This window comes from Aethalodelphis obliquidens, unplaced genomic scaffold (genome assembly GCF_003676395.1).
Source record: "Aethalodelphis obliquidens isolate GAN/ISIS:26980383/991018 unplaced genomic scaffold, ASM367639v1 scaffold80, whole genome shotgun sequence".
Lineage (NCBI taxonomy): Eukaryota > Metazoa > Chordata > Mammalia > Artiodactyla > Delphinidae > Aethalodelphis > Aethalodelphis obliquidens.
The window spans coordinates 5,746,155-5,763,884 of record NW_020838024.1 but is presented as its reverse complement, the minus strand read 5'-3'; the positions used below and the strand labels follow the sequence as shown (position 1 = coordinate 5,763,884).

Here is a 17,730-nt window from a genome sequence, read left to right as displayed (position 1 = left end):
GGAGAGGCAGAGATGTGAAACCTACTTGTATTCTGGCAAAAAGATCAACAGCCTATGGACAGTTAATTTGCACAATACCACTTTTGAGTAGTTACGTCAAGTTTTCCAAATCATGGCTTTCAGGAGCAGCAAATAAAGTCTGGAGTCTTTCTGAATATATAGGATGCAGTGGCCAGTGATCCTAACAATGAATTACATTACTCATTATGCGCAAAGAACCAAACACCCAAGGATGCAAGAAAAGATATGGAAACATGATTCAATAAAGACTTAACTTTAAAATCAACTTCTCTTCTTTAATTTTTGAAAGCTATTAGTAAACAACAAGGTTCTACTGTATAGCACAGGGAATTATATTCAATATACTGTGATAAGCCATAATGGAAAAGAATATTTTTAAAAATGCATGTATATGTATAACTGAATCACTTTGCTGTAAGCAGAAATTAACACAACATAATAAATCAACTATACTTCAATAAAAAAGAAAACTATTAGTAGAAACAGTATTCATTTTTAGGCAGCACAAACTCTTTAAAAAGGAGATGTTATATAGGCCCCCTCTTACCTTTCTTGTTAACAGACTTTTACGTCTCATTCCACAAGCCTCTAGCTGTAACCTTCCTCTCAATGCTAATTCAATTAACATACAGCCACGTAATCCAGATGATATACAGTCATTCCAAAATGATGTGTAACCCTATTTAAAAAAGAAAACAAAAGAGCTAATTTACTTTGAACTCAGAGTCAAGAACAGAATCACTTTTTAGCCAAAGTTATTTCTTGTGCCTTTTGCTTTGCATGTCTTTCCATAATTAAAATACTGAAAAAATAGTTACTATACATTATTAAACTAGGATTTTCAGGGATTTACTGTCTTTTCACCACTTTCCTTACATGTAGATAAACAACAAATAACTTTGGAACTCACTAAGTTATGTGCTAATTAGGCTCTTTCAGATTGCAGGCAACAGGGCTCACCCACTCAGTTAACCTTAGATTATAGTCGTTTATTACTAGTATACGTGGGCAAATTAAGAAGCTCAGGAAAAATAATCTAGCCCAATGTAGCCTCATGGAGAATTAGAACATCGTTCAATGCTGTTTGCAATAAAAATACAAGGTTAAATTTGGAAGAATGTATCAGAAAACTTACATACGGGGCCATGCCTAAAGTTCTGAATAACAAACTGTAAAGCGATCGGATTCCCCCACCCCACCAAGAGAAATTTAAGGGCAACGTCCAAGGTGGAAAAACAGCCAGACAGAATGAGACTGATGGACAGCCAGGGATCTGGGAATTCTCAAGTGAAACAGGCATCACCAGATAAAGTCAGGGCACTCTTTGGGAGCTAATAACTGGGACTGTCCAAATTATGAAGCCATGAACTGTGCCAGCAGAGTTGCCAGCTATTAAAGTGCCCAACTCTGAAGAGAAAGCAGAAGTGATAACTGGTTCTGGTTAAGGCTCAGAACAAGGTAACATATAATTTTGATGGGAGGGAGAACAGGTCAATGGATTCTTTGAAGAATGGAGGACCAGGAATAGGGAGGCCTAGACCCTTGGTTTCGGTACTTTCTTGAGGTCAGTCTTGGTACATTGCCAGGTCATGGTGGTCAGCTTGTATTTAAGAAGATGACTGACCATCAGGGTCCATGGGACTTCACCACTGACACAAGGACTTAAATGACAAAGCTACCACTTCTGAGAATGAAGGCTTTGGGAAAATAAAAATTTGGATGAAGGGAGACACAAGGAGATAAAAATATCAATTCAAAGAGGGAGATTTAAATGTGAGGCAGGGAAAGCAAACACTGACTAGGTTTGAGGGAATCCTTTTAAACCTAAGTGTTAGCGATCTGATTAAATTAAGACTGCCAGATATTAACTAAGTGGTTAATAAGACCAATAACTTACAGACATCAGGTACAATCGATGGCTTCTGTATCCATCCAAAACAATTAAAGCCCTAGGAAGCCTAGGAATGGATTCACATAAAATCAAAGTTACAGCTATCGGGCTTCAATTGGCCTGGACGTACAGACAGAGTTCCTAGGTGAGCCTCTAAAAACTATAAACAATACAGTACACCTCATAAAACAGTGATGGATGTAGACAGGACCATGCCCTGTCTCTGCAGCCTGGAAATTTCAGATGAACAGCACTCATTAGAAGCTTACATTTGCTAGCAGAGAACGAAATACACCTCAGCCTCAATTGCTCTCAGAGTAATGGCAACCCAGAGATGTTAGCAAAATGGAGTCTTTAATAACAGACTTCAAAGTTTTACATTTAATGAACGGCTTTTGGGCATTACCATAAAAAGACAGATGCTTAAACAGAATTGATTTCATGTGGGAAAATAGACAAATGGGCGCGGACAGTTCTGTAGCAAAGCTTCTGGGACACATGAGCAATATTCCAAAAATAAATGAAGCCATCAAAGCCACACCAAGGGGCTTCCCTGGTGGCGCAGTGGTTAAGGATCCACCTGCCAATGCAGCGGACACGGGTTTGAGGCCTGGTCCAGGAAGATCCCACACGCAGCGGAGCAACGAAGCCCGTGCGCCACAACTACTGAGCCTGCGCTCTAGAGCTCACGAGCTACAACTACTGAAGCCTGCGCTCCTAGAGCCCGCGCTCTGCAACAAGAGAAGCCATCGCAACGAGAAGCCCGCGCACCACAAGGAAGAGTAGCCCCCGCTCGTCGCACCTAGAGAAAGCCCGAGCGCAGCAACAAAGACCCAACACAGCCAAAAACAAATAAAAAATTAAAAACAAAACAAAAAAGCCATACCAAGCAACAGAACAGGCCAGCATGTTGATGACCCCTGCTAAAATCTGCATCATAAAAGTAGGATCAGGAATTAAGCAAGTTGCAGGAGGTAGGAGGCGGGGGAGAAAGGGTACTTAGAAGGGCAGTGTTAAATTAAAAGATTTTATGGTTATTACTGGATAAAATGACAACGCCATCCTTAAGAATTATGTCTATTAGAGGGAAAGCAGTATGTTGGAAAAGCGTCAAGTGAATCTGGTCATGAGCTAGGCCAGCAAGATTCTGCAGTGAATCCATGTCACAACACATGTGAGCAGAACTACTGAGAAGCCAGAGCACCAGCTTAGGCCTTGCCAAGTGCTAAAGAGCCCTTACATCTTTTAATCTCTAGTGTTAACCTTAAAACTAGATCTCATCGATCCCCAAACATATATTTTAGAAGTTTAGTATCTCCATATGAGATAACGGATGCTAAACCTACTGTGGTAATCATTTCATGATACAGGCATGCCTCGGAGATAACACGGGTTTGGTTCCAGACTACCACAAGAAAGCCAATATCACAATAAAGCAAGTAACACAAATGTTTTGGTTTCCTAGTGTATATAAAAGTTATATTCAAACTATACTGTAGTCTATTAAGTGTGCAATAGCATGTCTTAAAAAAAAGTATATACCTTTATTTAAAAATACCTTATTGCTAAAAAATGCTAACCATCATGTGACTACGCAGCATTGCCACAAACCTTCAATTTGTAAAACATACAATATCTGTGAAGCACAATAAAATAAAGTATGCCTGCATATGTAAACCAAACCATCATGCTGTACACTTTAAATTTATATAGTGATGTATGTCAATTACCTCTCAATAAAACTGAGGGAAAAAGTTTTATCTCTGATATTGGGATGCATTTTAAAATAGATGGTACCTAAGATTAAAGGAAATATGGTATTGCAACTACTGAGCTAACCTTAACCCATGGAAGAGGGAAGAGACAGGTGGCATAGGCCTCACAGGTGCCCAGCTGTGTAATGATGAACTAGAGCCTACCATGTCAGTTACTGGGCATCTTAAAACTTGGTACAAGATTGGGTGACTGAACATCCAGACCCAGGCATGCCATCAATCCACCTGACTTCTCAGTGGAAAAGATTTTATAAGAGCAGGTCAGTAACAACCACACTGCCCAGAGGATTTTGTCCTCAGATAAACCACTACTCCCTGAAACAATTTCAAGAAGCTGCAGTCTAAACAGGATGGTTATATGTTCAGGGCATGAATGTGTTTATGCCCCAGTAAAAATCTTATACCCTATCTGTGAAAAAGGCAAGCCAGCCACATTTAAAAAGATGGTTAAAATAGGTGAGGAAGACCTGACAGTATCAAGCAGTTTACGATTTGGTTCAAAAGCACAACTAGCTACGTGTGCAACCATACTGTGAGAGAGTAAAGAAATAGCAATGATGGGGAATTCCCTGGCAGTCCAATGGTTAAGACTCGGTGCCTTCACTGCCGTGGGCCTGGGTTCAAGCCCTGGTCTGGGAACTAGGATCCCACAAGCTGCACGGCAAGGCCGAAAAAAGAAAGAAAGAAATAGCAATGATGATCATTATAACAAATTATGACTATGTATTCAGTGACACTGCACAGCTCTTGTGCTTGGAAGCCAATAATCATTTCAGACCCCCCAATGGGTATGAGATTCTACCACCAGTGATGGAGGAAATAGCTTCATATCCCAGGTTAGTCCAAGGACAGGGTACTAGTGCTCAAAGTTCAGGGTCACACCAAGGGAGAACCACTGGCCAGGCAATCAACTTACTGATGAAGAAGCAGCACTGTACTGGGAATACCAGTAGCCACAGGATCTTGAGGATGTCCCCCACTCACTGCAGAAGACTCAACTGGGTCCTGATGGAGGCTGGACAACCACCAAAAAAAAAAACTATTTTGGGGCCCTACAAGTTCAAGATTATGATCAGAACCAGCTCCTATTCCTAAAATAGAATGGGAGAGGCAGAGATATGCCAAATAGAGGTGGATCATACACTGCCCTCACAGAATCCAGAGAAACATGATTTCATTAGGTTCATGGGTCCAAAACAAGGGGAAACATGCAAGAATAAACGGGTGCATTAAGACCCTAATACGGTTTTCCTGGTGAGTTGCGCTGCTAGAAAATCAAAACAGGAACATTCAAAAGTCATACCATGTGCAGCTCACAAGCTTCCAACAAAACCAAGAACAGAACACAAGAGACAGGGACTCAGAAGGCCCTGGAAACTAATGCAAAGCACCTCTACTTACCTTTCACCAACAATCTACTTTAATAATAACAACTAATAATAACCAGGTAGGTGGAGACTTTCCCAATGGAGAGCCAACTAAACTGACTACAGAGTGCTCCAATCAATCTTACGTTGTTGGTAATACTCAGCATCAGACACTCAGACAAATGGCCAACCTTTAGGCAGACCTCAAGAGAAGCTTGTAACTTAAACTGGGATAAATGACCTTTATCATATAGTATGCCACTCCGAAGCAAGGAGCTAAGTAGAAGGAATGAATGGTACAGTAACGAATGAGGCAACGATATGAGGGACAAGCTCTGCAGACACAATCCTTCCCTCAGTGGGCAGTTCCAAGATCTAAACTTAGGGGACAGAGACTACATACATGAAACCTGATGTTGCTGCAGATCTAAGCAACAACCTCCAGCACAACTTTTTCTCAGGGATAAGATAACATTTATTTGGATCTCTATTTGCCTGATTCCCTTTTCTTCTCAAGTGGCTCAACCTGAATAGGGGAAAAGGGAAATGCTCACTGGGCCCCTAAATATGCAAACACTGAGTTCTCATCATTCAGGTTACGAGCTCCAGAATATTTAACCAGAGGACGTTTGTTGTTTAAGACTGAACTCGAAAGCCTGGCCACCTGCAATAAAATATTTAAAACATAGTGTACAAGTATCATAAGAGGTATACAACCAAAAGTATTATGTGATTTTCCTTCCTAGAACATAAACACACACACACATATAAAAAATAAAATGTAAGCACAGAATAAAAAATACAGAACATGATATATATATATAAATAAAACATGAAAAACAGGTACAAAATAGTATATATAAGGTATGACCCTAATTTGAAATTATATAAACATATATGCATAGAGAATGTTTATATGTATTAATACATAAAACCCTTCTGTATTAACATATAAAACCCAAAACTACTGAAGACTGTGCGCTCTAGGGTCCACATGCTGCAACTACTGAGCCCGTGTGCTGCAACTACTGAAGCCCACAGGCCTAGAGGCCATGCTCCGCAACAAGATAAGCCACCGCAATGAGAAGCCCACGCACTGCAACGAAGAGTAGCCCCTGCTTGCCACAACTAGAGAAAGCCTGCAAACAGCAACGAAGACCCAACACAGCCAAAAATAAAATCTAAAAAAAAGGTGCTTTACTTATTAAAAAAAAAAGACAGCCTACTTATATGGGTTATGTTTGCAAATGATATATCTGATAAGAAGTTAATATCCAAAATATACAAAGAATTTATACAAGTCAACATCAAAACAACGAGAAACAACCCAATTAAAAAGTGGGCAGGGGGCTTCCCTGGTGGCGCAGTGGTTGAGAGTCCGCCTGCCGATGCAGGGGACACGGCTCCGTGCCCCGGTCCGGGAAGATCCCACATGCCACGGAGCAGCTGGGCCTGTGAGCCATGGCTGCTGAGCCTGCGCGTCCGGAGCCTGTGCTCCACAAGGGGAGAGGCCACAACAGTGAGAGGCCCGCGTACTGGAAAAAAAAAAGTGGGCAGAAGACCTGTGTAAACATTTTTTCCAAAGAAAACATACAGAGGGCCAACAGACTCATGAAGACATAATCAACATCACTAATCAACAGGGAAATGCAAATCAAAACCACAATGAGATATACCATCTCACACCTGCCAGAATGGCTATCATCAAGAAGACAAGAAATAATAAGTGTTGGCAAGGAAGTGGAGAAAAGGGAACCCTCGTGCACTGTTGGTGGGACTGTAAATTGTAGGAGTCACTAAGGAAAACAGTACGGAGGTTCCTCAAAAAATTAAAAATGGAACTGCCGTATGATCAGGCAATTTCACTTCTGTATATTTACTTGCAGAAAAAAGAAACACTAATTCAAAAAGATATATATGCACACCAATGTTCACAGAACCACTACTTACAATTGCTAAGATATGGAAGCAACCTAAGTGTCTATCAACAGATGAATGGATGAAGAAAATGTAATATATATATCACTGAAAGTTTCTACTACTTCTAGTATTTTGTCTTTCTTTATTATATTACTGCATATATATATACATATATATATATATATCTCTCTCTCTCTAAAGTGGAATACTATGCAGCCATAAAAAATAATGAAAATTTGCCATCTGCAGCAACATGGATGGTCTTGGAGGGTATTACACTAAGTGAAACAGGTCAAACAGAGAAACACAAAAACCACATAATCTCAGTTATATGTGGAATCTAAAGATAAGACAAACAAAATAAAATGAAAACAGACTCACACAGAAAACAAACAGGTGGTTGCTGGAGGGGAAGGGGATGGGAACAACAAAATAGGTGAAGGGCATAAGAGATACAAACCTAAATTTATTAAATAAATAATATACAGCTAAGAAATATGGTCAGTAATATTGTAATAATTTTGTATGGGGACAGATGGTTACTAGACTTAGGTGGTGATCATTTCATAATATATGAAAATGTCAAATCACTACGTAGTACACTTAAAACTAACATAATATTGTGCATCAACCATATTTCCAAAAACAGTAAATAAATATATACCCAAAGAAAGAAAGAAAAAAAGGAAGGAAGGGAGGGAAGGAGGGGAAAAGGAAAAGGAAAAAAGAAAAGGAAAAGGAAAGGAAAGAACTACAAAGTAAACCAGAATTGGGAGGTCATACAGAACAGGCCTAAAGAGCCCAGACTTTGAAACTACAAACACCTAACAATTCAAAATAATTACTAGGTATCAATATATGTACAAGGTACACAGAGGAGTTTTCATATTTTACCAGCTATGTTTCTGTTTTTATGCACAAAGTATTTCAAAATGAAATCACTAAAAACAACCTATAATGTTGAATTCTGTTGTGACCAATGTTTCAGAAATGGCTTTCTACATAGACTTTCCTCAGCAAAAGAAAATACCAGTCTTCCAAAAACATTTGGGATTTACTACCAAACTCAATCCAAAATTTGTACTAACTGAGGCCACTCTTGGCTCACATCCCCCTTTTAGAAAACTTGTCCTCAACTACAGATTTTACAGAAAGAGATGACTGTACTCTGCCACATCTAACTGGACCAGGATGTGCACATTAAAGTTTTCCTCCTGGGAATCTGAACTTGGCCCACAGAGGCTGGATCAGTTACATGCGCATGGGCACTGGAGATGTAATTGGTTATGTGGATTCAGAAGCCACTGGCTATTTTGCACAAATGCAACCAGAGAACAATGATAAACAGAAAGATATACAAGAGATATGGAGAGCAGAAATGAGAGAACACACAATGTGAGACAGACCAAGACATACACACAGGGAACACAGACACACACAGAGAATGGCATCCTAACAACAGAAGCATTCCTGTATCTTTGGGCTGTACTCCTAAACCTTATTTCCATGAGATTCACCTATGTCTCCTTTTCTTAGGCTACTTGGAGGAGATTTCTGTTCTTGCAAGCAACTGACTTTTAGTAATGCCAGAAGGACTTTAATGAAATAATAAATCAGTAGTATCTGGCAAAGGTTTTTGTAATTCAAGTATAGAATCTATAACTAAAATATTCATCACAGGCTAAAAAATATTATGTGTGGCCAAGAAATTCAAATTTGCATAAATGTAACCTTTAGTTGCTATTAGAAAACCAGTAAGTGTGACTATGACAATAAGGGCAGCTGCTTAAGAGAAAACAAACAGCAGTCCCATCAACCCAACTAACCAATTTGTCAAAGAACAAATTAGGATTTGCAATTATCAAATACCACTTACACTTTAAGTGCCACATTCCAATTAATCTCATCCAAATGAAACCCTGACAGCCCCAACCTTAAAAGACAGAAAACACACATGCATTAAGACCACATTAATAATCATTTATATATCAAACAAATTCAAACTGAGGGACATTCTATCAAATAACGGGTAAAGAACTAAAGGAAACTATATTTAAAGACTTAAAGGAAAGAATGACAATGACTCATTAAGAAAAATAATGATTCATCAAATACAGAATCTCAGTAAAGAGATGGAAATTCTTTAGTTAAAAAGTATGACTGGGCTTCCCTGGTGGCGCAGTGGTTGAGAGTCCGCCTGCCGATGCAGGGGACACGGGTTCGTGTCCCGGTCCGGGAAGATCCCACATGCCGCGGAGTGGCTGGGCCCGTGAGCCATGGCCGCTGAGCCTGAGCATCCGGAGCCTGTGCTCCGCAACGGGAGAGGACACAACAGTGAGAGGCCTGCATACCAACAACAACAAAAAAGTATGACTGAGGGACTTCCCTGGTGATCAAGTGGTTGGGAACCCACCTTCCAAGGCAGGGGACGTGGGTTCTATCCCTGGTCAGGGAGCTAAGATTCCACATGCCTCAGGGCAACTAAGCCCATGCCACAACTACTGAGCCCGCGCACACCACAACTAGAGAGAAGCCCATGTGCCACAACAAAAGATCCCATGTGCTGCAACTAAGACCTGACGCAGTCAAAAATAAATAAATAAACTTTTTTTTTTTAAGTACAACTGAAATGAAAAGTTTACTAGAGGAGCTCAACAGTAGATCTGAGATGAGAGAGAAAGAATCAATGAACTTGAATTTGAATTTAAAGAACAAAAGGAAAAAAGAATGAAGAAAATAAGGAAAGCCTCAGAGACTAAAATTTTCAAGCAAGCCTCCCAGCAGTTACAGGAGTCTCAAAAAGAGAAGGCAGAAAAAATAACAACTGAAAACAAATCTGGTGAAAAATATTCATCTAAGATCCAGATGTTCAATAAACTCCAAGCTGGATAAACACAAAGAGATCATCATACCTAGATGCATCACAGTCAAACTGTTACATAAACAAAGAGAATATATATTGAAAGCAGCAAGAGAAAACAACTTATCACATATAAAGGAACAATACAATTACCAGATAACTTCTCACTAGAAATACTGGAGACCAGGAGGCATTAGGATAACACACTCAAAGTGCTGAAAGAAGCAAACTATCAAACAAGAATCTATACCCAGCAGTATTACCCTTCAGAAATGAAGGTGAAACAAAGACATTCACAGATAAACAAAGGCTGAATTTGCTGCTAGCAGGTCTGCCTTACAAGTCCTGCTAATTGAAAGTAAGTAACGTCAGACAGTATTTCAAATCCGTATGAAGTAAAGATAGATACAAAGGTAAATAAACAGGGAAGACTATGTATTTTCTCTTTTTGCTTTTAAAAACTCATTTAAAAGCAAAGATTGCATAAAACAGTAAGTATAAAACAGTATTGTTTGGGTTATAACACATAAACATATTTCTGACAATAATGCACAAGGGGGGGTAGTAAATGAAGATATATTGGAACAAAGTTTCTGTATTTTGCTGTAATTGAGTATTACTTTAAAGAAGAGTAAGATAAAGATGCACATTGTAATCCACAGAGCAACTACTAAGGAAAAAACTCAAATGGATATAGGTATGTAGGGAGGGAGCGAAGGAAGGAGGGAAAAAGGGAGGAGGAAGGAAATTTAAATAGTATAACTTTAATTTTATATTTAACACAAAAGAAGGTAGTAAGAGCAGAACAGAGAGACAAAAAGGACATTTGACATAGAAAGCAAAGGGCACAGTGGCTGGTGTAAATCCAACTCTATCAATAATCACATTAAATGTGACTAAATCAAATACTCCAAAGGTAAAGTTTCCAAGACTGGATAAAAGATCTAACCATACCTATGCTGTTTATAAGAGACAGTTTAGATTCAAAGACACAAACAGGTTTAAAAGAATGAATTTTTTAAAAAACCATGGAAACACTAATCAAAAGAAACTGGAATAGATATCTTAACATGAGACAAAGCAGACTTCAGAGTAAGGAAAATTAAGCGGGACAAAGGGGAATATTTCATAATGATAATGAAGTTAACCATCAGGAAGATTTAACCCCTATACATATACACACCTAACAAGAGAATCCCAAAATACGTGAAGCAAAAACTGACAATGAAAAGGAGAACTAAACAATACAGTAATAGTAATTGAAGACTACACTGATAACTGATACAACTAGAGAGAAAACACCAAAGATACAGAACTGAACAGTATCAACCTATTTGACTTAAGTGACATTTATAGAATGCTCCAACCAAGAACATCAAAATACACATTCTTTTCAAGCACACTTGAATTATTTTCTAAGATACCCCATATGACTGTCCATAAAACAGTGAATTTAAAAGGAGTGAAATCATAGAAAATGTTTTACTCCAAGAGAATTAAATTAGAAATCAACAGAATAAAATATGGGAAATCTCCATGTGAGAATCAATCTGTCACTTCTACATAATCCATGGGTCAAAGAAATCACAAAAGAAGTTAGGAAGCAGTATTTTGAACTGAATGAGAATAAAAACACAAAATATAAAAATCTATGGGATGCAGCTAAAGCAGTGTTTAGAAATTTAGCTTTATTAAATATCTATATCGGGCTTTCCCGGTGGCGCAGTGGTTGAGAGTCCACTTGCCGATGCAGGGGACACGAGTTCGTGCCCCGATCTGGGAAGATCCTACATGCCGCGGAGCAGCTGGGCCCGTGAGCCATGGCCGCTGAGCCTGCGCGTCCGGAGCCTATGCTCCGCAATGGGGGAGGCCACAGCAGTGAGAGGCCCGCATACCGCAAAAAAAAAAAAAAAACAACTATATTACAGAAGAAGAAAGATCTCAAGTCAACAAACTTATCTTCCACCTTAAGAAACTAGAAAAAGGGGACTTCCCTGGTGGCGCAGTGGTTAAGAATCCGCCTGCCGATGCAGGGGACACGGGTTCGAGCCCTGGTCCGGGAAGATCCCATGTGCCGCAGAGCAACTAAGCCCGCGCACCACAACTACTGAGCCTGTGCTCTACAGCCCGTGAGCCACAACTACTGAGCCCTCATGCCACAACTACTTAAGCCCGTGTGCCTAGAGCCCGTGCTCTGCAACAAAGAGAAGCCACAACAATGAGAAACCCATGCACTGCAACGAAGAGTAGCCCCTGCTCACTGCAACTAGAGAAAGCCCCCGCACAGCAACGAAGACCCAACACTGCCATAAATAAATAAATTTATTTTAAAAAAAAAAGAAACTAGAAAAAGAGCAAACTAAATCCAAAGCAATCAAAGGGAAGGTAATAATAAAGATTAGCATGGAAACCAATGAAATGCAAAACAGAAAAATAGAAGAAGGAAAAAGTCAATGAAGCCAGGTTGCTTCTTTAAAAAGATCAAGGTTAAAACAGGAGTAGAGGGGAGGAAGAAAGGAGAGGGAAGAGAGATACACAAAGGTACCAAAATGAAAATACAGTAGGGACATCACTTCCAATCCTACAGAAATTTAAAGGACTATAAGGCAATACTATAAACAACTTTATGCCAATAAATTAGACAATTTAGACAAAATGTTCAAATTGCTGGAAAAACACCAATTACCAAAACCACCTCAAGAAGAAATATAAAATCAGAATAAACCTAAAACAAGAAATTGAATTAGGTAATAAAAATCTTCACACACAGAGTGTCACTGAGATGTAAGAAGAACGAATATGGACCACATGTTGAGAAACCTGAATACTGGCCACAGCCACAAGGAAGACTTGTTAGGGGATTTTAAGCAGGTCATTTAATATCCTCTCTGAGTCTCCATTTTCTCCTCTACACAATGAGACAGACAGACTTCAAGCATTCTACAAGTATGATTCTAATCAGTTAAGAATTCCCTAAGGGGGTAAGTATGTGGCTTAGGGAAAAACAGGATACATGATCTATTTTAATTTCCGAAAAAGCATCTGCAAGTCAATCATCAAGGGTATTTTTAAAACTGCTTAATAGCAATATAAAGAAGTGTCTGAAGAATAAAGTTAACGTATCTCAGGATAAACAAACATTTATAATGCGGTTCCTGAAAACTGATGTTTGGCACTATTATACATAATGTAGAAGAGAACAAGAAAATTTTCCAGTTTTCATGTAACACCGAGATCTTCTTAAATATTAAACTGATCAAAGAAACAAAATGAGAAAAAATTTCCTGAGACAAACAAACATGGAAATACAACATATCAGAATTTATGGGATTTACCAAAAGCCTCTAGATAAATGTTGTGATACTGGCACATGAACAAACAGACCAAGAAAATAAAATCTAGAAATAAACTCAAGAGTACATTGAAATCCAGTATATGATGAAGGTGTTATCTCAAATCATATATCTGATAAGGGGTTAATATCCAAAACATATAAAGAACTCATACGACTCAACAGCAAAAAAAAAAAAAAAAAATCCAACTAAAAAATGGGCAAAGAACCTGAATAGACATTTCTCCAAAGAAGACATAATCAGCATGAGAGGGAAAGATGGACAGTTTAATCATTAGTATTAGGACAACTGGATAGCCATTTAGAAAAACAAAACCGGATCCATACTTCATATTATACACCAAAATTAACTCCAAATGGATCAGAGATTGAAATGGAAAATCAGACAGTGTAAGTACTAGAAGAAAATAGGAGTGAATACCTTCATAAACTGGGAGTGGAGGAAAAAACAAAAACTTCCCAGCTATTACTCAAAATCTAGAAGAAATACAGACTGATAAACTACACTATACAACAAGTTTTTTTTAAGTATGCATGGCAAAAAGCATAAGCAAAGTAAAAAAACAAATGAAAATGTAGGAAAATATATTTATAACATCACAAATACACAATTAGTTCTTAAAAATTATAGGAAAATAAGGTCAATACTCAATTTTTTAAAGGCAAAGATATGAACAGTAAATTCACAAAAGAAATGAAAATGACTCAAACATATGAAAAGATGCTTTGTATCATGCATAACAACACACATTTAAATAACATAAGAAAAAAAAAACCCAATTCAAAAATGGGCAAAAAAAAAAAGTGTCCATCAATAGATGAATGGATAAACAAATATATACAACAGAATATTATTCAGCTTTAAAAGAAAGGAAATTCTGACACATGCTACAACACTGATGAACCAGGTCTGCTAAGCGAAATAAGCCAATCAAAAAGGCAAACACCGTATGATTTCACTTATATGAGGTACCTAGAAGAGTAAAATTCATAGACAGAAAGTAGAATCGTAGTTGCCCGGGGCAGGTGGGAGGGGGAGCAGGGAGTCGTCGTTTAATGGGTACAGAGTTTCAGTATGGGATGATGTAGTAGTTCTGGAGATGAATAGTGGTAATGGTTGCACAATAAGACAATGTCCTTAATGTCACTGAACTATAAACTTAAAAATGGTTAAGTTTTGAATTTGAATTTGAATTTTGAATTTGAATTTGAATTTTGTTATGTAGATTTTACCACAATTTTAAAAACTAGGGCTTCCCTGGTGGCGCAGTAGTTGAGAGTCTGCCTGCCGATGCAGGGGACACGGGTCCGTGACCCGGTCCAGGAAGATCCCACATGCCGTGGAGCGGCTGGGCCCGAGCCATGGCCGCTGAGCCTGCGCGTCCGGAGCCTGTGCTCCGCAACGGGAGAGGCCACAACAGTGAGAGGCCCGCATACCACAAAAAAAAATAATAATAATAATAAAATAACAACTACATGAAACAATGCTTACCTAATAAGACTGGCAAAAATCCAAAAATCTGATACCACATTCTGTTGACAAAGATGAGGCCAATACACTGTGATAAGAATGCAAAAATGATACCACCCCTGACAGAAATCAAGAAAAATCACATGTACCCTTTAACTTGACAATCCTACTTCTAGGAATCTACTCTGAAAATACATCCCTGTAAATATGAAACAATATATGCATATGGTTATTAAGTGTGACATTATCTGAAGCAGTAAAAGCTTGGAAATAACCCATAAAAACATCAATTAAAAACAATGAATATGTGAAGATATATTAACATAATGGAATACTATGGAGCCATAAAAGATCTCTATATAATGATGTGGAATAGTCTTCAAGCTATAATATATAAAAAGAGAGATGCAAACAGCACATATGGTAGGCTACCTTTTGTATATGAAGGAGGGGCAAGAATGAATACATATAATTTTGCTACGAAAACACTGGAAAGACAAACCCCAAACTAAGTTTTAAAAATGACCAATAGGAGGAGGAAGGAATGAGGTAGAAGGGATGACGGAAATGAGACTTCTAAGTTGTTATATAGTTGTACATAGTCAAAACAGAAAAAACATTTTTAAAGAGTGAAAACAAATGAACTAATCTAACTGTATACTAATTAGTGATACAACCACAAAGAAATATTAACTATTTTAACTGCCTTTAGAATGCAGTATTTTAACTGTACATCCTAGTAAAGTACTGCAAAGAAATTTTAGGCTGAACTCAATAGTCAATTCGTAGTAATACTGACATTATTATTATTTTGAAACTATTTAAATACATGTAGTAAGCCAACGCAAATAAGTTAATATTTTAGGAACCAAGATTTTCAATTAAGAGAAAAAGAGATACAAGTATAAAATTCAGTAAGTGAAATAAAAAGCCATAATGTTAAATTTTAATCAAAAACCATGTAAACTGATTTTCCCTCCCCGCAAAATGCTAGCTCTATCCCCTGAAGAAAATATATTCTATCTCTGTGTACTGAAAAGTCCTAGAAGCAATGACATCCCAATAACACTGAGGACACCCAGTACCCAGACTGTGGTTCACTCCCCACTGAAAAATATCTAGAATTCCTTGAAGACTGATCCCAGGTCTGAAACAGGATATGTACAAAACGAGCCTGGGGCATTTTCGTGTTGACCAGAAAGCAAGAAGTTATCAAAGGTTAGTAAATCAAATCAAAAGAACACTAAAGTCAAAAGAAAAGAATTCCCGTAAGCCAAAGGTGGGACAACTTGAACATAAAAAAGAATAATTAATACAAGTGACTGAAACACAATGAATATATTAAAAAACTACAAGTAGGGGCTTCCCTGGTGGCGCAATGGTTAAGAATCCGCCTGCCAGTGCAGAGGACATAGGTTCGAGCCCTGGTCCAGGAAGATCCCACATACCACGGAGCAACAAAGCCCATGGGCCACAGCTACTGAGCCTGCGCTCTAGATCCCGCGAGCCACAACTACTGAGCCCTCGGGCCACAACTACTGAAGCCTGCACACCTAGAGCCTGTGCTCCGCAACAAGAGAAGCCACCACAGTGAGAAGACTGTGCACCACAACGAAGAGTAGTCCCCGCTCTCCGCAACTAGAGAAAGCCTGCGCGTAGCAACAAAGACCCAACGCAGCCAAAAATAAATAAATTAAATAAATAAATTTAAAAAAAAACCCTACAAGTAATAGTTTTAAAAAAGAAAAAGCCCACACCTCAATGGAAGTAACTAAGACACTAACTCACTCCTTATTCTAAAACTTAGCACTTAAAAGAAAATTAAGTTTAGTCAGCCCTCTGCATCCAAGGATCCAACCAACCACAGATTGAAAATATTAGGGAAAAAAAATCCCAGGAAGTTCCAAAAGGCAAAACTTGCATTTGCCCCTATTTGCGTTGTATTTACAACTACTTACATAGCATTTACATTGCACTAAGTATTACAAGTAATGTAGAGATGATTTAGAGTATACAGGAGGATGTGTGTAGGTTATATGCAAATACTACAGCATTTTATATAAGGGACTTTATCAGCCGAAGATTTTGGTATCCCCTGGGATGTGGGGTCCCGGAACCAATGCCTGGCGGATACTGAGAGACTACTGTATTTATCCTGCCTTTTGAGTGCATAAAATAAAATGCATAGGATTACAAAGGAAACCAGATCGAAAGTATTACAATATTAAAAATAAATTTGTGATAACAATTCATGTCCTTCTTTATTAGCACGTTAAACGACAAATTCTAGTGGCAAGTATAATTCCAACATAGTGATGAGCAGACAATAATGTAAGATGTCTAAATATCAATAAATGTAATGTGATATAATATCTCTGGTTTCTATTGGTGACAAACTCACAGATACCACTAAAACTACTTCAGCTTGCCTATACCGTAATTGTAAATAGTAGATAACTTTCAGTCATAGGTCGTTAAAAGTAATTACTTTTCCCATCCAAGCATTTTACCATGAATTCCACCACTGTCTCCAGGCTAAGGACCAGTCTATTCCCTGGGAACGTGGATACCAGTCTTGAACCAAGAACTGCTCTGTTAGAACCCAATCCAAGTAATAAATTCAATCTAGGTACGATTCTTTCTCAGTTTTGTGCAGACTGCAAACCCAAGCCTCCCTCCCTTCTTCACATCAGTCTCCTCCATTCTCACGCTCATCTCCAGCCAGCCCAACAGTCATTTACTGGGCACTCAATCTGTGCCAATTACTATTCTAAGTAGTTCATTTAAACCTCCACAACCTTCCGAGGCACGTACCATTACCATGGCTCCCAAATCCACAAGAGGGAAAATAAGCCCCGAGCACACCACTTCAACTACACTCCCGCTAATTTCCTGAAGGCATTTTCAACTATTTTTCCTCCATTGCATTCTCCTACCAAAACTCCAACGGATCAATCCAGCTGTCCACTTTCTCCTTTCTGTACCTGTGCTTCTGAACTGCTGGTGGAAAAAAGATGTCTTGCAATCTCAGTACAACTTAAACTAAGCCCATCCTGGCAAACCCTTCTACGTT

At 38.5% G+C, this 17,730-nt stretch overlaps 1 protein-coding gene across 1 annotated transcript in view; it reads right to left on the bottom strand.

The window, feature by feature from the left end:
* GOLPH3 (golgi phosphoprotein 3) overlaps nucleotides 1–17,730 on the bottom strand; it is a 53,490-nt gene that overhangs the window by 17,420 nt on the left and 18,340 nt on the right. Inside the window, exon 2 of the mRNA XM_027092709.1 lies at nucleotides 569–700. Coding sequence (XP_026948510.1) covers nucleotides 569–700 — 132 coding nt within the window. The remainder of the gene's footprint in view (nucleotides 1–568; nucleotides 701–17,730) is intronic.